The 20,095-nt window shown below is 38.6% G+C and overlaps 2 protein-coding genes across 3 annotated transcripts; both read left to right on the forward strand.

Moving 5' to 3' along the window:
• The first annotated feature begins 5,749 nt into the window (after positions 1 to 5,749).
• On the forward strand, positions 5,750 to 12,701 carry LOC104440010 (disease resistance protein RUN1-like). The gene is made up of 4 exons (XM_039309811.1): positions 5,750 to 5,793; positions 8,384 to 9,068; positions 11,081 to 12,184; positions 12,641 to 12,701. Exons 2-4 carry the CDS (start codon positions 8,557 to 8,559, stop codon positions 12,699 to 12,701), a joined length of 1,677 nt encoding a protein of 558 aa, XP_039165745.1. The 5' UTR covers positions 5,750 to 5,793; positions 8,384 to 8,556.
• On the forward strand, positions 12,405 to 19,124 carry LOC108958704. 2 transcript variants are annotated; one of them, XM_039310074.1, is made up of 4 exons: positions 12,405 to 12,683; positions 12,773 to 14,334; positions 16,041 to 16,693; positions 18,642 to 19,124. In XM_039310074.1, the coding sequence occupies exons 2-3, from the start codon at positions 13,183 to 13,185 to the stop codon at positions 16,644 to 16,646; spliced, it is 1,758 nt and encodes a 585-aa protein (XP_039166008.1). In that variant the 5' UTR covers positions 12,405 to 12,683; positions 12,773 to 13,182; the 3' UTR covers positions 16,647 to 16,693; positions 18,642 to 19,124. The 2 variants fall into 2 exon arrangements, with proteins under 2 accessions (XP_039166008.1, XP_039166009.1); XM_039310075.1 differs by lacking the exon at positions 16,041 to 16,693.
• The last annotated feature ends 971 nt before the right edge of the window (positions 19,125 to 20,095 follow it).

A 20,095-nucleotide genomic window follows, 5' to 3' on the forward strand; every position in this document is an offset into this window, starting at 1 on the left:
AGCTCACGCTTTGCACTCTTGCTTATCATTTTCTTTTTTTTTTACCTTGCAATTGTACATTACTCAAGCAAAAGGACTCTATATGCTTTGCTTCTTTTTTTTTTGTTTATTAGAACACAAAAGATGCAAAGGAGAACATAACACTAATTTGGAAGATTCTCATGAGGGTTGTACATGCTTTGCTTCTTTCTCTTTGCTTCTTTTTTAAAATCCATAATGAACATTTTTTAGCAGATGAGCGTTCGGCAACAATGAGGGAACACGGATATGAAGTGAGTTTGCCTAGATTTAAAGGCAAGTTCATATTTGATGGATTTATAGATCGGTAAAGTGATGCATGCCTAAGTGGTGAAATCTTAGAAAATATTTTTCTTACCAAACACACGGAAAATATTTTCCAAACATTTCAGGTTTCTTAGCCGAATATGAAAATATTATTTATTTTCTTGGAAAATGACTGTGGGAAAAAAATATTTCACGAAATGAACAAGACCCTAAGTCTAAAACTAAAATTGAAAGACGTTAGTTCAACATAGGAAATGCTCCCCGTTAGTTCAACATAGGAAATGCTCCGAAGGAAATTTAGCGAAGTTTTGGCATAGCTGCGAGGGACCCCTCTTTTTAGTTCTTTTTATTTATACTCTTGGGATTTCGTTTGACGATTATTGGAGATCATGTGTGATCCCCCTCTCTAATTGCTCCATATTTCCATATTTTCTTTATTTCCTCGATTTTAGTAACTTCCAAGATAATAATTGTGTCCTACAATAAATGCCATTTTATTCATGAATTAATCTAATTTTGCAACCACTCCAAACTCTCTTAACTCAAACAAGTCGAGGTACTCTTTCCTTAATTTGATCGAAATGGTAATCAAAACACCTTAGATCGACATGAGGTCACACAATCTTCGACCAGTTAAACCAAGAATGAGCTCAAATCGAAGTCAAGCCCAGGTGACTTGACGCCTAAACTTCTCGGCTTTCCTAACTCATAGCGATAATTGAATCACTCTACAAGTATCCCATAAATTTTCACCACCAACGGAAACTAAAGAATACTACCGCAAAATTCCTAAAAGAGGTAGTGTTGAAAATGTAAGAGCACCAATGAGAGTAATATGTTGAGAACTATCATTTACATTTCTTTGATTTTACCATCTCTTTATCTTCGCATGTCATCATCATATTTCCCGATGAAATTGTTTCATCATTTTGATGGCATACATCATGTGATTGATAAAGCTACTTTTGATATTTAAATTGAGCCAATCGACAATGATCCGGTTAGTCTTGGTCGTCTTTACCTTTTCACTGATGAAGGTTCTGCGTTATTAACTCATATTGAAAACCTCTCATTTAATTCTAGCCCCACAGACCCACCTTTTTCTTTGGAGTCTTTTTGGTCTTATCAATCTCTCACTATTACGTATCATAAGTGCAAGTGTTGCTACACATGTAAAAAATTAGAAGAATTAGAAATTTGCGCGGCCTATTATAGAATTAATTACAAATCCCATCCCCCAAGTTAATCTTTACATCCTAAGTCTAATGTCTTTACATTTGCTGTCATATTAATAAGGAAAAAAAGTTACAAAAAAAGCCAAATTAATCTCACTATGACACGTTTAATCCAAGCTTGTATCTATGTGAGAAATAGAGATAAAATCATGCATAGGCGTGTGCCCAGAGTAGAGCTAACCATCTCATAGTAAAGATTATCCTATATAATTTGGAAAAGATGATAATTCCTATGGACCATAAAGTCATTGTTTTCACACGCTTTCTAAATACTATTTACATATCTATTCTCCTTGGTTGTATATGGCGCGTTTGGTAACGTTTCTATTCAAAAAAATTGTTCGAGGAAGAGAAATAGAAAAAACTATTTTTGTTCCGGGAAACAGTTTTGAACAAAAGAACACGTTTGGTAACTGTACAAAATTTCTGTTTCTGGAATAAAAAAATAACAGAAACACGTTTGGTAACCGCACATAATTTATATTCTAGAATTGAAAAAGAACAGAAACACGTTTGATAACTATGGGGTGTAAATGGTAATGTTTACGTTCTTTTTTTGTTCGAGGAACAAAATAAAAAAGTGTTTACATTCCGGGGGAACAATTTTTGAACAAAAGAGCATTGTAACGTTTGTTCCGGGGAATAAAAAATGAAACATGTTTGGTAAATTTTATTCTTTTTTTGTTTCTTTTAATTTTAAACATTTTTATTTTATTTTTCATTTATTCCTTTCTTTTTATTTTTCTTTTTTCTACCGGCCACCGGCCTCGGCGATCGACCTGGACGGGGCAATGAATTCGCCTTGGGGGTGAGCTCGGCCTCGCTAGATCCGGCGAGGCCGAGCGTCGTCACCCCCTAAGAAGCCCGAGCTCGCCTCGACCATGGTGAGCTCGGCCTCGGGGGCCGGGCGAGGTCGCCGGCCCTCGATTGGCCGATGTCGGCCATGGCCGAGCGGGCGACGAAGCGAAAGAAAAAGAAGAAAAAAAGAAGAAAAAAGAAGAAGAAGAAGAAGAAGAGAGAGAAGAGAAACATTTCTTCATTTTTGTTTATTGAACAAGAAACAACAATTTGTTGTTTCTTTTTTTTTTGTTCTTATTTTGTTCCTCGGAACAAAAAAACAAAAAATGAACGCAACGCGTTTATAGCTGGCGTTGTTCTTTTGTTCCTAACAAAATCTGTGCGGATAGTGTTCGAAACATTTCTTCAAACGTTTCCATGCACGCCCTATACAAAATTTATGTTCCAAATTTTTCATCAAGTAACTTTTTTTTTTTTATAAATAAAGTGTAAACTTGATATTGAATTCACATTCTCATAAAATGCTCATCAATTTAATTTTGTTCATGATGAGTGAAGACAAACACGCATAAAATATTATGCAAGATTACAGACCATGTGTTTCTTTCTTTATTGGCTTAGCCGGCGGCTGCCAGCCACGCTGTCCTCCTCATGGACGTTCTACCAATACCACGACGTTCCAGAGATAGACACCTCTTCAGGTTAAGAGTTCAAATACAAAAGAACCAGTCAAAAGTCAAACGTAAAACATTTGTCCTTCCTCCTCAGGTCAGAGTCAAATCCCAGCTCCAGAAGCTATAACCTTGACCGACTGCACCTCGAGACCCCGGCACAACAATTCCCTGAGCTGTCGATGTTTCGTTATGGAAGTCACGTACCACCGCCAATCCAAGATCAATGCAATTTGACCATAAAACATTGCAACGGAGCATAGCCAATTAAAAATAATCGAGGAGCATGGAAACTTGAATGGCTCTGTTCCTTAACATGGAAGATCACATGTGGTCAAGGTCAAAATGTTGACAGAACAATCTGGTATTGCCATATAAAAAAAAAAAAAGCTACTGTGCTTTCCAGTCTCTTATGTTTTATACAATCAGAACTTTCTGCATCAATGTTGGATGATCCAGAAAGGCAGAAGATAGTCATCATCTGGGACTTCAGATTCCACTGTCACAACTATACCCAGACCAAAACTGGATTGAGAAGCCTATGAGCAAAAACAGATGGTGCATGTTCCAACTGAGTTCAATCCAGTATTTGTAGTGCAAATGTACTGACAAAAGAGCAAAAGAAAGAGCATAGAACAAGAACGGCCTAATTATACAAAGGCTCAAACACCAAATATTTACCCAAAACACAGGTAAGACATGCCATATACCTTCCCCCAAGAGATTATTAGATCATGAACAAAACAGTAAAAGAAGCACAAAACCCAGTAAGGTTCTTTCCCCATGCTACATTCATATATATTTCTTTACAAAAGTCCGACCGTGGAGACTCCTCTACTCAGAACGCTTTGCCCTCCCGATGTAATCGAGCCTCTGTGTGGCTCTGCATGATTCGATGGAAGACCTCTCGCACTTGCTTCTCCAATGGATCCAAGCCATCTTTCATAGCCTTAAACACCTCCGCATGTCCTCTACTCTCTGCCTCACCTCCTCTTCCTTCTTGGCCGGCAACGGGAATTGGGGCCGAATTCGCTCATTATCCTCGTGCGCCTCTCGATTTGATGGATCTACTGCAACAATCCGTGCACGTTCCTCCTCTCCCTTTGATTCCTCCACAATCCTCTCGTGGAGCGACAGGATCGGCACGGCCCAGGCAAACTGCCTCGGGATGGAGAAATGCACCTGCAGCCCACAGTCCTGGCACGAGATCGTCACCACGAGGGCCACGTCATGAAGAGGAGCACCGTGTTCATCGTGAACACTGGCACGGTGAGGCCATTGGTGGCCATGATCTCGTTCCCCCTCAGGGCATACAAGTTGTTCCTGATCGCCTGAATCTGCCTGGCGGGAGACCACAACCCGAGACGCTCCAGGAGAGCGACCTGGAAATGGCCCAGCGAGCAGTGGTCCCAGGACACATTGTTGCGGCTGAAGGAACGGTTCCGTTGTCACTATATTATATTCTTAAAATACACGGAGAGTGCCTTGATATCGTACCAGTCTTTCTTCGCGAACGGATCGACCATGCCAGACTAGACAAGAAAAAATATCAAACCACAGCAGAACTAGCACCCCAAAACAGGAATCGATTTCCACAAAGTCGAGGTGGAATTGAGCACTCACGCCTTCTTCATCCCACCCTTCTTCCCCTTCGAGATCCTCTTGTTCTTCCCTGCATCCAAGAAAGAGAGGGGACAATGTCAGCCCATTTTCGGTGAGGAGACGAACAGGGTAAGGCCGCAACATGGGCAAGAGCGAGCAGAGCAGAGCAGCAGTTGCTCTGCTCACGATGCTCCTTCAGTAAAGTAGCGACACTCGCCGAGTGAGCAGAACGCTGTTGCTCGCGATGCTCGCTCGAGCGAGTGTCACGCAGAGCAGCAGATCTGGGCGAGCGAGCAGACGCTGCCGCAAATCTGCCGAGAAAGACCAGTTGGGAGCACGGATCGCTCAACGGGGTGGTGAACCCGTGGAGACGTCGGAAAAGGGAGATAGTATCTTGTTGTTACCCTCTAGTGATGCCAATCTCCTATTAAAGTCATGATGATCACTGCCATCATCTATCACTGTGTAAGGATGAGCATGATTCCAGAGTTAGATAGAAATCAGAGAATCGAATTTATGAGAACCAATCCGATTCTAAGTTTTAGAGTGAGAGAGTTCAATATTTGGTTTCACCTTTTTAAGAATCGCCAGTTCCGATCCAGTTTGGTTTTATAGAAACCGAACTGAGAACTTGAACCGGGAAGGGAACCGGACCGGAAACCCTGAATCCCTGATTATATAATTATACTCTCCCGTTCCCCAACTCAATTCCATTTCTCTCCACTTTCCCGTCTCTCCTTGCACGACGTTGAGTCCTTGTGCGACGCTGCATCTCATCTCTGTCACGCTGCTTCTCCGACTCACTTCAGTTTCCACTTCTCCATCGTTGCTGTTGCGCTAAGCCCTTCGTTTTGCTGTCACCACTGCTAGCCGCTGCTAAGATCCGAGGAGTTTAGTGAAGTCACAGTGAATCTCAACTCACGCTCACACTCACCGAGTCGCAGTGAGCGAGCGACCAAGTGGGACTGGAAATTTCGGCCCTTCTCCATCTTCTTCTTCTCTTCTTCTTTTATTCCCCACGCTTTCTTGTCTCTTATGAGATCGACCTCGACCTCCATTAATTCCTCTCCCTCCTCAGACCAAAACCACGAAAATTGCGTTACCTGCGCCCCTCTCTCTCTCTCTCTCTCTCTCTCACTACAGCAACCATCATCTCTCTCTCTCTCTCTCTCTCTCTCACTACAGCAACCATCATCCAGCAGGTAAGCTTGTTGTTGGATCTGCTCGATTTCGTGCTTTATTCGATTGCTGAATCTGCGTGTGTGCGTACAATTACGCGTGTGTTTTGTTTGTCAAATTGGCTTCAGGCTGGTTGTGTATGTTGCCGGCGTTTGTTGCTGCTGATTTTGCGTTTCGATTGGTTCTGAGTGCTCGGGATCAAGGCCTGAGCTGATAAGCTTTGAGTTAGTTCGATTGTTGCCTTCTTTAGCTCGCTGCTTGGCTACGATTGGTCTAGGGCTTTCGTTAGTAGGCTCAATCGGATATGTTGCGTTGTTAAGATGATTGACTGCACGATTGCTGGTATTTGGATGTTTTTGAATTCATGATGAATGACTAACGTTGAGCTCGAATGAGTAATTCCTTAAAGGGTGCTATCTGGTGATTTTCAGCAACTGATTTGTAGAACCTTGGGAAATGGTCGATGAGATTATCTGCTCAAAATCTGGTGATCTTGAGCAACTGACTATTCGAGTGAAGCTCCCTGATTTGGGCAATAGCTGAGATAAAAGGTGGAAGGATCTCGGACTTTTGCCCGTCTTGCATTACCGAGTATATTTCCTCAGTGAGTTTACATTTTCCCTTTCCCTTCTGATTGTTGTTTGGCTAGTTTTGTGGGCTGGATTCACCTCTGTCCCAAGGCACAATTTGTCCCGATTGCACTGGAGTTTGCATGATGAAATCATTTTCATGCTATAGTTGAAGTATTAGATGCAAGAAAATGCTACCCTGGCTTGAAATTTGTTTTGCTATTTTGTAAATGTTTGATCTTTATTTTGAAATATCTAATGATGTTGTGCATATATGAAGTCGACATATCAAGATAACATTCCTAGTATCCCAAGTATCTTTGTGGTTCAGGCGTCCATACTATTGTCACTGGATTAGGATTGACTTGATGGATGCTTGTTGAAAGGTGCCCCAAAAGCTTTTTAATTCTCCTATAGGCTTACTTCTTGCTGTCATCTTTCTTTCCTTTTTCCTACATCCCATTTTGTTTGTGGTCCTAGATATTGTCTTGATCAACATGCTAGTCTCTCGTCAATTCTATTGCATCAGTTTAATGTATAACATCAAAGCACTTGGTTAAGGAGGACACTAAGTTTCGATGAGATAGGACTTGCCTATCGCTTTGATGATGTTTTGTTTGTTATACTTTATCTTGTTATTTTATCATCATTAACCAGTACTTTTGTTTTATAATCTTATAGGTGAAAATTAACAATATCTTTCAAGAATGTCATGACTTCTCATTTTAATTATATTTATTTGAACCCTAATGCCAAGGAAAACTAGTCTTTTGTATTCTCTTTGATGAGTGACAAACTTGTTTTTTTTTTTTTTTTTTTTTTTGGTGAAAAAAAATCAATAAGGTTTATGAATGACAAACTTGTTTAGTACTCAATAGACCAAAAACGATCTAGAGGTTCCTTATTTGGTTGATTGAATCAATAAGAAGCTTTCATTTTTATTGTTGCACTCATTTTCATTTTGCTTAACTAATAATGAAACCAAAAAAAGAAAAAGAAAAAGAACTTGTTAGATCCTATAACCTATAATAGGGTAGGTTTCAAGTTTCGAGGGTAGGTGTCAGGTTCTTAAAAAATGAAGAACCATACCAAAGTGTATAAGGAATGTGGAACCACTCACCCCTATCACTAGGTAGGGTTGACCACTCATCCCCACCCCCACCCCTTTCTCTATCTCGCACGCTTGTACATGGTTTTGGCTGACAAATCCATTGCAATCCTCTATAACATTGGAATTGTTTTCTATCTTTTGGTAAAATGTTTGAATTTTTTTTTCATGTTGAACTAAATAATAATTGCTTACTTTTCCAATTTATGCGAATAATGTCAGCTTGTACATGTTATAGTGACAACACGTCGAAATCAAAAGGGAGTAAAGGTATTCTCCCGACTTTTTGATAATGTTAAGTTTAAGACTCGGCTGTATATGGGATGCGCGGTGATTTTGTTGGGATTTTTACGGGTGGCTGGCTCATTTTCTGTTCTCTACCTGAAGACATTATCTGATTTCTGTAGACTGTGTGGTGATTTTTCTTTCATTTATTTCTTGTGTTTGGGTTTAAAGAACTTTGGAATGCCAAATGAGTCTTCATGGGGCCTGATATTCAATATATTGGAGCAAAAAAAAAAAAAAAAAAAAAAGCTGTGTGAGAGCATCTAGTGTCGCTAGAGTTTGTTTATTGATAAAAATAAGTGTTGATTTATTTATTATTGGCAAAGTTATCACCTAATAGACCCAATTCTATAATTTTAGCAACTTTGAATTCCACATTGTGTTTCACATGGCAAAATCAAGAAGCAAACCAAAATTAAGGACTTCTCACCTCCCTCTCTCTCTCTCTGATTTGCCATTGATAATTGAACCTTTTTTATCCATCATAATTAGGAAAAAAAACAGAAAAAAGAAGAAGAACGCATGACCCTTTATATGCACCGACTCCTCATGCTCACATGCCTCGTCCCTCTCTCCCTTTGCTATCCTCCAAATCTCTCTCTCTCTCTCTCTCTCTCTCCCTCCTTCACCGGTGTCTACTTGCTAATGCAGGACGTTAGATGGGAAATGTACAAGTTAATTTGATTTTAAACTGAGCCGGCCAAGTTTTAAGGTATCGGTACTCATTTGCCTAATTCATATCTAATATCTCAGCTCATTTCTTAGCCAGGCCACGCCACACTAACCTCATTTTCTCTTCAGGAAAGAGAGATATCTGGAAATTAATGAACTTCCTACCTAGGGCAAACTCACAGGCTGGAACCAGTAATGATGCTGCACCAGCATCAGGAAGTGAGTACCAAGTGTTCTTGAGTTTTAGAGGGCCTGACACTCGTCATGGATTCACAGACTTCCTCTATAATGACTTGTCAGATGTCGGAGTCCGTGTATTTAGGGATGATGATGAACTTCGCATTGGAGAACTAATCAGTGACAACCTGCTAAGTGCTATCAACAACTCCATAATTTACATACCCATCTTCTCTCAGACTTATGCTTCCAGTAAATGGTGTCTTTGGGAGCTTGCGCATATAGTGGACAACGTGTCTAAATCAGAGGACGAAAAGTGTATCTTTCCCATTTTTCTCGATGTGGGACCAGATGATGTTAAACTTAAAACGCAGATATATAGCAATGCTTTATTGGAACATGAGAGGAAGTTTCCCAATGAAGTCGAGGCATGGAGAGCGGCTCTTGCAGCAGTAGGTAAAATCAAGGGATTGAACGTGACATCAAGGTAAAACTCTTTTAAGATCCCTACAAATTTCTTCTTCTGTTGATTTTTGTTGTTGTCGTTGTTGCTATTTTAGAGTACACAACATTGGCCTGTCAAATGATTCTTTTATTTCGACCAAAAAAAAATTCTTTTATTCTTTTTTTGGTTAAAGGGAACGTAGTGAAAACTACCCCCGCACTCATTCAACTCTACATCCTCTGCTTTTAACATCTTCCCTGAAATATTCCCCGTGATGACAATAGCTTCAATGACATGGACCTCCATATTCCTTTTAACTATATTTTCCACTTCACTGTCTCGTAAGACTAGGAAATATTCAAGAGCATCCCTTTGCATTTATTATTTGGGATGATTACCAAAATCAAATTCAGATTATGCATTCATATCAGTTTCCATTTCCCGTTAACGGGGAAAAGGCAGAAAAAGATAATCAGAAACGGCATCCGGTGCTGACTTTGTTTCACATTTCCATGTGCTTCTCAAGAAACACCAAATATACGAGAAAATTGAGACTCGATGAAGAAAAATCATGTTTAGATATTCAGTAGAAGCAAGAGCATTTTGAGATAAAGGATGACAAGGCTGTCATCTCGGGGACTCGAGCTCTGCGGAGCTCATGGGAGGTCCAAATCGAGGCTGGACAACCTTGATCTGGACCAGGCCGGAGGCGACGACTGTTGTCAACGTCTGATATGAGATCGGCGGCCACACGGGCCTTCGAGGGGTGTAGCCGCGCGAACAGAGGAGAGAGAGAGAGAGAGAGAGAGAGAGAGAGAGAGACACGCGGTGTAGGGTGTTTTGGAAGTTCGGAAGAGAGTGGTGAGGATCCCTTTTGATGAGATTAAGTTAGGGCAACATATGCAATTTCAAAAGAAAACGTAAAAATTGGGTATCCAATTTGCATAGTGTCAAAATATGGAGATGCTAGTCGAAGTGCATGGAAAATGGTTTTAGGGATTTATTATTATTTCCCTTTCGACCTTTCTTAAGGGTTGTCCCAGGTAAACTAAAAAGCCTTGAAATATTAGTCACCCATCTAATCTAATCCAAAGTAATAAAAGGTGGTGATGAATAATGGGCCTCTTGGCTCTACCAATGAACTATTTGATGAGTTGGGAGCCAACGTCGCACTGTCGTGGCCCCACGTGTCATTTAAATCTTGTTTTGGGGGGTCATCGCGTGGCCTTTATATTAACAACTTAATATGCTTGCTATAATTCATCAATAACAACACATAATTCGTCTGTTCAATTGATAAATTTAGATCTAACACATATTTTATATTAACAAACCAACCGTGTGCTTTTATAGCATGCGGGCACCCCATTATAGCTTCTCCAAAGTAAATGAGCTGTTTTTGCATAATGTCTTAGAGTGGGCAAGCTTTTGGTATTATGTCTGTTACCAACATGCCGCTCTAGAATTCCAGATTTTTAACGAAAAGATGGAATTATTGGATAGCAAACAGACAGGGCCTCTCCATTTTGTTTTGATATTGACAAAGAAGTCCGCCTTAGATAGGTTAATTACGAATCTATGACTTATGCTTAGGTCTATGACTAGGTAAGATGCACACGTTAAGTCAACATAAAAATTTTGGGCTTTTTTTTTTTTGGATTGTATTTTTTCTGTCAACCAAACTACAATGCTCAATAGATGACGTTGCATTTGTTTACATTATCTCGACTTATGACTCTCCCATTGCGATTGCTGAAATTTTTTCCAGGCCTAGCTAAATGCTAAAATTTTGCTTATGCACGATTCGGTAGACACTTGGTAACTGTAGCCATCGTGTGTAAGTCAATACTATTGTCTTTAGAAATTTACATAATCATAGATGAAAAACATATCGAGTGAGTTCTACTAATTTAGCCAATAAGTTATTATTTGTACTTAATTACCGTTTTGATGTACTTCATACCTTTTCAAATTAAGATTTTGACAATCTGACATATGTTGCGTGGGTATGAAATTAATCTAGTAACTAAAGAATGCACATTTATGCCTTGCAGCCAAGCAGCGATTGTCAAATTAGTTGTTGAAGAGGTTTTGAAGAAGCTGAAGATAAAACAAAAATCAGTGACTGAATATTTAGTTGGATTTGATGATCGGATTAAAGAGCTAACAAAGTTTTTAGATGTCAATCATGATGATGTGCGGCTCATTGGAATTTATGGAATGGGTGGCATCGGTAAAACAACTATTGCCAAGGTCGTCTTTAATAAATTATGTTCCCACTTTGGGAAGTGTTGTAGCTTCCTTGACGATGTTCGTGAAAGGTCGAATAAAGAGGGCATAGTCTCGTTGCAGAAGCAATTACTAGTTGACATTGGTTGTTCTGGAACTGTAGGAGATATCAACAATAGTGAAGAAGGAATGAGGAGGATTAGAGAAACATTCAAAAATAAGAAGGTCCTGGTGGTTTTGGATGACGTTGATAAGAAAGAGCTCATTAAGAATCTAATAGGAAATTCCAAATTATATCGAGGATCTAGGATAATTATTACAACAAGAAACACTAATGTTCTAGAAGTTGAGGGATTTAAAGGTGAAACTCAGCAGTATGAGATGTTAAAGATGGATGCTGGTCCTGCACTCCAACTTTTTTGTCGGCATGCTTTTAGTGGAGACTTTCCTTCGGATGATTATCGTTGGCTTTCAAAACGTATTGTCTCAACTACGGGAGGGCTTCCATTAGCTATTCAAGTGATAGGTTCATTGCTCAAGGGGAAACACCAAGAAATTTGGGAAGAGACATTGGAAAAGTTAAGGAATGTTCCTGCGAAAGAGATTCTAGAGAAGTTAAGGATTAGCTATGATGATCTAGAAGAACATCAAAAACAAATTTTTCTCGATATAGCGTGCTTCTTTGTGAACGAGAATAAGACCAATACAATTTACATGTGGACTGATTGTCAATTTTATCCCAAGGGAGGAATTCAAGTCCTTTCCGATAGGTGCTTGATAAAGATATTGGACGATGATAAGTTTTGGATGCATGATCAACTTATAGCACTGGGAAGACAAATTGTTCGTGAAGACAGTCCAAATGACCCTGAAAAGCATAGTAGGTTGTGGATTGCAAAAGAGGCCCTTCAAATCATAGGAACCAAAAGGTAAGTTAGAAACGTCTCATTTTCAAATAAAAGTCGTATATCCTAGGATTGGGGATTCTTTTTTTTTTTTTTTTTCCATTTGTTTATGAACTCTTATCAATTTTTTCCTGCCCATTTGAGTTGTAAAACATAGTGGTTGGAAGTTGACAAACTTCTTGGCATCATTGCAAAATGTCACTTGCAGAAAAAGCATAAGGTTCAAGCGTTTGAGATATCTTCATATGTTTCCCCCATAGAGATTAGAAAGGAAGACTTTAAAAGGTTGCGGAACCTAAGATTCCTCGATTTAAAAAGGGGAACTTTTGTTGGGGACTTTGCAAAGTGTCATTCAAATTTGAGATGGTTTTCTTGGAGTAATCCTTCTTCTTGGGAGGATCAAGGGATGAACAAACTCGATTTGGATTTTAGGGCAAGCAATTTGTATTTGGATAAGCTTGTTGTTTGTAAACTTCACAGCCTTGACTTCAAGGATGATTCAAAAGCATGGGACTTGATCAAGGTAAATTACATGTTTTAAATTCTAGTATGATGGTTCCCTTGTGTACACTACAATGGTTCTTTAACTCGACATGTCATTCATTTTTATAGAGAGCAGAAAATTTGAAAGTTCTATCCATTACTCGGTGTTTTGGCATAACAACAATCCCAAACATCTCTAGATGCTCGGCTTTAGAGAGATTGACTCTTGTTCAATGCTCCAGTCTAAAGAGAATTGAAAGCTACATTGGAGATCTACAATCATTGATTGAGTTAAAGATTATATATTGCTCGAATTTAACTAATTTGCCAAAAGAAGTGGGGGCACTGGTGAAGCTCGAGTGTTTCTCCTTGCAGCATTGTAAAAGGTTGAGAGAACTTCCAGACTCACTTGGGAATTTGACCTCATTGAAAGAGTTAGACTTGTCAGGTACTCGCATTGCCATACTTCCAAATTCCATTGGAATGTTAAAATTTAAATATTCGTAGTTTGAAACTTGAGAATTTTTCTTTCGACAGGAATGATAATAATGGAACTTCCCAACTTCATTTTACAGTTAAAATCATTAGAGATCTTGCGCTTTCCATTATGGCCATTCAATGTCAAGGAGTACTCTTATTATCATTGGCAATTCACTTGTGGCATCAGCACCTTGGTAAATCTTAGAGAGCTGGATCCCTCTAGGCGTAATAGAATGAAATGTGAAATTCTCGTTGAAAAGGAAGACATTCTTTTTGTTGGAATTCCAAAGACAATCAACACGTTTCATGACCTCCACATCCTAGACTTTACCGATTGTCATGAGACTCAAGAGTTAATGGAGCTTCCCACAAGTTTGACCTATCTACATCTTCGACACACATCATTGCTTGGATTGCCTGGCCCGTCACGACTCACTAATTTGGTTAATCTGCTACTACGCGATGGCTCTGATTATGAAGGCAAATCAAAGCTAATCCCAGGATCGGACTTAAGGGGGATTGTGAATTTATCTAGACTGAAATGGGTGGAGTTAAGACTGCTGAACGTCCCTGCAAATCCACAATTGAGTTATCCTTCTCAACCACAAGAGATTGTTTTGGGACACTTGGACTCAAAACCCCCTGTGCAGCTTCCATCCTCCAACTGGAGGTGGAGAAATTTGTCAACTTTAGAGATCTATGGTTGCGAAGTGGAAGACATTTCGCTAGATGGACTATCACAATTGGAGAACTTAAGTGTTTCTGGATGTGAACGGCTTCAGAGATTCTCCATTCCTTTAGAATTAAGGAAGCTGTGGCAAGCGAGGGTGAAATCTTGTCAAGACCTAGTTGAGATACAATTTGTGGATGTTTCAAATTCATTGGAAGACTTGACTGTCAGTGGTTGCAAATCTCCGACAATAATAAGTGGGTTATCATACTTGAAGAACCTGGAGAGATTGGTAATTCATTTTTGCGATGTACTTATTAATGTTGAGGCCCTAAACGAGCTGGAGTCTCTGAAAGAGTTGTCGGTCTGCTGGTGCTTCTCATTGAGATGGTTGATTGATGCATCTTGCACAAAAATACCAGATGATTGCATCGTCCATATAAGCTGGTGTGGATACTTTATCAAAAATTCTAAATATATTGATGACAGTCCGCGTTTGAAGCATTACAAAAAGGAGATCCTCCAGAATACATCAAAGAAGGTGCGGAATCTTCTTCACCAATATTTAATTCCTTTTTTGGCCAAATATCCTCCTTCCTTTCTTCACACAATATCTGCCCTTTTAAAGTTGCCATTTTTTTGTTGCACCCTAATTTCTTAGGTGGATGATTTATTTCCGCTGTTTTCTGGTTCGGACATTTGCGGTTCCTAAAGCAATCTTTCCCCCCTCTTTTGTGGCTCCCATTTTGTGTTGTGGTTTAATTACTTAGGATGCATATTTTTTTTTTTCTATCTTCATCATTCATCTCTACTTGCCTTTTTTAGTGTTGTAATAGTGCCCGTAAACTCAATGAATCATTCTTTTAATAGCCAAGAAGTTAGATAATCGATCGCCAATTATAGATTTCAAAAGCAATTGATAAGAAGGAACAAGTAGGGGTGAGCATGTCGGACTGTCTAAACCCATTGAATCGTTCGGACTAGACTGGACTGGCCGGTGTAATCCAGTTTTCTAGAGGAATCAGTCTAGTTCCTGGTTCCATAAAAATGGAACTGGTGATTGTCAGTCTGATTCCTGGTTCCAAGGGGGAACCGGACCAGGACCGACAGACCGGACTAATTATTTTTGTTTTTAAATAAATTTTTTAATTTCTTAAAAATAGTAACTACTCTAATATTTTTTTTTTAAATTTAATTTTTTTTGCTAAGTGATTGGTTCCTTGGGACTGGACCACCAATTCCCAATCCTAGGACTGTCTAGTCCAGTCCCCAATCCCAAAAATTAGGACTGAGAACCGATCACCCTTAGAAATAAGTAAGAAAGAAGCATCACAACCCTTTCAAGTCACTGGGTTTAATGAAAAGAAACGAGCTGAATATAAATCGTCAGGTAACTTTTTAATGATTGGCGCCCGTCACTGGAAGTAGATTAAGACATTAATAAGGCAACCTGCCACGTAAGGTAATCTACAAATAGGAAGTGTAAACAAAAGAAATAATAGCCACCAACTCTAGCCTAGGATTAATGGACTTGAAGTAAATAAACTACATCACTAGATCTAGCATTCATGTACCAAAGACAATATTTTGACATGAATTGTACAATTTATTGAGTTACAAATAATTTTAAGCAATAAAGTGCAAAAGACTATCTCACGGATGGGACAGTGTATAAAGTTTTAATTGTTGTACCACCTTAGGTACATTTTGTTAGCAAGTTAACAATTGCAAGATACAAAGTAATCTTAGGAGTGAGACTTGTCAAGATGCGAATTAAGTATTTTAAGTGCCTAGATGCAATAATTTGTGTATCAATAGGAATTAGTCAAGCTAAATGTCAGCACTATAATATTCAAAAAGAAATTTAAAAACATTTCTATCGATGTCATTTTTGAATAATTATAGCAGTATTGAGAAAATGTTTCACAAGCGACCTCATCTACCCTTAATTTAATGGTTAATGAGAAAGTGAATAGTTACTGTCCCCCAATCAATAGTGGGTAAAATCACTACTAGAAAGTTTTATTTACAATGGCATTCCAATTTTCTCCTCCCCCCTCCTTAGAAAAGGAAATCTGTGATGAGATGGTACTCCTAGGTAGATAATTATCTTACTCGATGTTTAATTTAAATTTACATCACATATTTATATTTGTGCTGGTTGGATTGTGGGTAAATATGCAAAAATTTAGTGTATATTCAATAAATATGTTGTTTGGCTCTCCCGTTGAACTTGTTACGTTACAGGATTCCTTCACAATCCGATTTCACCTCGGAGTAAAGGACCCTGGTGAACGGAATTTTGGGTCTGTTCGTGGAATAGAGAGAGAAAAGAAAGATGTCGACCCCGATTCATTGACATATGAAGGATTGATTGCTAACGTGAAAAGTTTCGGCTTTCGTTTCAAGAGAATGTGGCATGAGACCAAGGATGATTACCCAATACCAAGGGAGATCAAGAGTGATGGGGATGTGAATGATATGTTGGACATGGCATGTCGAGAAGGATTCATTATTCATTTGTACGTTGAGGGAGGGGTCGATAGTGAATGGGAGGGAGAATACGATGAGGAGATGATGAAGATGTTAAGGGAGGAACGGAGAATGAAGACTGACGTGTATTCCAATGAGGATGGGGCTAAAGGGGACGTTTCATGTCCTAATGGAGACTCAAACACTGCACCTGTGGGTGGTGAAAGCGAAACTCATGGCAACTCCTCCGCTGATGATTCCGAGTTAGGGCAGGGCAATGCTGAATGCTTTGAGGCTACGACGTCAATTGCAAAAGAAGATTTAGACACTGTTAAAAAACAGGTGGAGCTTCACGAAAATCTAGAGATGGGGAAACAATAACTTTGGAGCATTACGGAGAGGAGATTTTTCTGAATACATTAGACAAGGTGCGACATCTTCCTCATCGTGTGGGATTTTTGTTCAATTCCTTTTTAGGCCAAATCTCTTGCTTTCCTTAGCCACATATATCCGCCCTTTTAGAAGTTGCCATTTTTTGTTTGTTGCGCTGTAATTTCTTAGGTGGCTGATTTGCTTCCTTGCATTAGTCACTTATCTCTACTTACCTTTTTGGTGTGGGATAGTCTTAGTTCTTTAATAGTGCTGGCAAACTAATATTATCTCTTTATATATTACTTCATCAAAATTGCTTTCACAGATAACATGCTAGATAATAGATCACAAATTTATTGATTTCAAAAACAATATATGATTTCTTTGTCAACTATTTTTTTTTTTTTTTTAATTTTGCAATTGACATAATTAATGCACAAATTTAATACTGTTCATATAATAAAACTAATTATGAACTAGTTGATTCAATTATTCCATTAATGCGCTTTGGAGAGATTAATGTCCAATTCGTAGTTGTACCAAATGGAAAAAAAACACAATAACTCATTAAATTCTGCCAAAGTGTCGTCACATGGAAAAACAAATGATGAAGGTAGATAATTGGTTGTGTGTATATATATTTGGTTGGTATGTATATATATTTAATATTATGATGATTTATCTCCTTTGAATCTGTTGGTTTCCTCTTGAGTAAACATAATTGGATCATTTGTTTTGCCTTTTATTATATTATTTCTGTTAGACTATTTATGCAAATTAATATAGGGTTAATCCATCCACCTGCAGATTAAGCAATAAATGTGTTACACATTTGTATGCTATTTTGCCGATGCATGCATATACAGTGGGCTTGACTATTGAGTTATGATGTAATTTTTATGTCAAAGTAAATTAAAGCACATACTGCTCGGGAAAATAGTCACACATTGAGTTAGGATGTAACTTTTATACGAGTGAACATATTATTTCACTAAAGACTGACTTATGATGAAAAGAGACTCTTAACTAATTTCGAAGTATATCACTTTAGAATAAGGAAGAACACAAAAACATTAACACTTTCATAAACTGATTTAAAACAATATGTCCCATGGTTATGGATTTTTCATTCAAAAAGTAGAAAATAGAACTCCTTTTTAGTTACGGAATGCAAAGCAATTGAATTTATACTAGGATTTTAACTGAAATAGATAATTAACATTTGAAGATGGTAGTACATGAAGTACCATGTGTAACTAAAGTGAAATAAGATGAAGAATTAAAGTTTACTAAATTAATAACATAAATAATAGAAAGAGAAAGGAAACTGGATATAGATTTTGGTTAATTACAATTTCAGTCATAACCTATTGTACGGATTCCAATATAGTCCTAAATCTTTCAATTGTTCCAATATAATTCTATACCTTCTGACCAATCATTATCGTCTTACATGGCACGATCGGTGATTTGACGTGGAAAAAATTAATCGAAACAACGTTGTTTTATTTGGAAGAACATGCAACATATAACAAAATAAAATCGACTAAACCACAAAAATCCCCAAATGAACTCCCTAATTCGGCCCGACAACGTCGATTTCCATCGGAATCCCAATTTCCTCAAACCAAACCATTGTTTGCCATCACAATCACCAATTTCCACTCGGCTGCGTCAAGGTCTAGAGAAGAGATTAGCTATCTTGAGATTTTGCAACAGAAACGATAAAGAGTGCTCATGTTAGGTGTACATTGAAGTTGACAGCCTTCAATTTTTTTTACAAAAACCAGAAGAAAAGGACAAAAAAAGGGTTTAAAGGTAAATATTTCATTGCGGTCTCTCTAAGTGTATTGCCTTTCTCTTTCTTATAATCTGTTTGTATTGGGAGACTATTGCTGGTGCTGCTAGTGAGACCATTTTGGCGCATGTTAATGGGATTGTAAGTAGTGGTTTTGTTTGAATTTTTAGTTTTTACTGGCTTTTTTGGTTCATTGTGAATTCTAGTCATGTCAGCTCAAGAGTACAAGTGCTAAACACGGCAAGAGGCAGAGAGATGATGATCATGCAAGCCACGCCAACACCACAACAAAGAACTCAACTCGTGGCCAGCAGAGTGGCATTCCCCAGCATGTTACAAGGACAACAAGACAAGCAGCAAAAAAACCACCAGTTGAAGTAGCAGCACTTTCCGTTGAAGCTGTAGGCCCATCTAGAAAGAAGAAAAAGAAACAGCAAGCAGGCCAATCCTATAAGAAGAAGTGCCAGGCTTATGAAAGGCACAACTGGAGGGACAAGTGATATCGTGCATCTAGATCGATAGTCACCTGGGATGTTTGACTGGATTGTGAGATCAATGTAGTGTGACTTGTCTTTTTTTGGTGGATTCTGGGTTCAGTGAACTAGTATGGTTGGATTGATAACATATTTGTGACGTATTGCTTGCAAATGTTCTGCTTTTAGCAATTAATGCGATTATCTTTTGTGATCCCTCTTTTATTGCAATCTGCTTTCTCTGTTTCATTGCTGAATACACATCAGTTGATTAGATGATGTCATACTAGATTGTGTATAGAACACTTGTTGTTGCAAGGCTAGTTGTTTGCGCAAAACTACTATTTTTTTTTAACGCAGTCCTAGCTCCATTATACCAATTTAAAAAATTTAGGCTCAATCTGTTATGACAGAGAGGAGCAAACAAGTCACGTGTATGCAAGTCCAGTGATATGTGCAAAATGCTCATTTAATTTTATATATGCAAAACATGTCCACGACTAGAAAACAAGTATTAGAACAGCTCATACGTGCATAAACATAAAACAAACTCTACTAACATAGTTCATGGCGGACTCCACACATCCTTCCCTTTAGCCTTCCCACACGTGAGCTAAAATAACTAGGGACACTCAACACGATCCATATTGTCTTCGATCTGGATTTGTCTTCCTATAACCTTGCCCCTTCTTGTTTCAAACATTATTTGCGTTTGTTCCCTGCTTCAGCCCTTTTGCATACCACTAGCTTTCGAAAACGGGTTTTTCATTTCAAGAAACTATTGATTCGAATATAATCAAATGGCACATCATACTACATAAGAAACACTCAATTAAGTACAATAATTGTTGCCTTTCATTAGTCGGACCTCGTTTATTTGGTCCGGTGCTTTAAAAGGCAAATCACTAACAACCTCACTTCATTTCTTGAGGGAGGGAAAGGAAAAACTCTCTAGTTTTCTGGAGTCCGGCCATCTGTCATGCTGTGTACTCTCATATGAAATCGATCGCCCTTTGGAGGAAGAGCATGATCGTCGTCGTCGTCGTCGTCACAATCCGTGGTTTTTGACTCTGGCAAGAACCATCTTTTCAAATCAGGTTTTGGCCGTCAACAATCAGAAACCTCACGATCCCTTTCACAACCTAACTCCTCTTTTAGTCCACCGTTCGTTCGTCGTCACTTCCTCT

The sequence above is a fragment of the Eucalyptus grandis genome, chromosome 3 (genome assembly GCF_016545825.1).
Source record: "Eucalyptus grandis isolate ANBG69807.140 chromosome 3, ASM1654582v1, whole genome shotgun sequence".
NCBI lineage: Eukaryota > Viridiplantae > Streptophyta > Magnoliopsida > Myrtales > Myrtaceae > Eucalyptus > Eucalyptus grandis.

Bases quoted from the DNA above. Each gene is read 5' to 3' on its own strand.
- LOC104440010 (XM_039309811.1), top strand. From the start codon at position 8,557: ATGAACTTCCTACCTAGGGCAAACTCACAGGCTGGAACCAGTAATGAT. The intron at 9,069-11,080 runs GTAAAACTCTTT...TATGCCTTGCAG, and splicing joins GGATTGAACGTGACATCAAG to CCAAGCAGCGATTGTCAAAT. The intron at 12,185-12,640 runs GTAAGTTAGAAA...TAAACTTCACAG, and splicing joins CAAATCATAGGAACCAAAAG to CCTTGACTTCAAGGATGATT.
- LOC108958704 (XM_039310074.1), top strand. From the start codon at position 13,183: ATGATAATAATGGAACTTCCCAACTTCATTTTACAGTTAAAATCATTA. The intron at 14,335-16,040 runs GTGCGGAATCTT...GTTACGTTACAG, and splicing joins TCCAGAATACATCAAAGAAG to GATTCCTTCACAATCCGATT.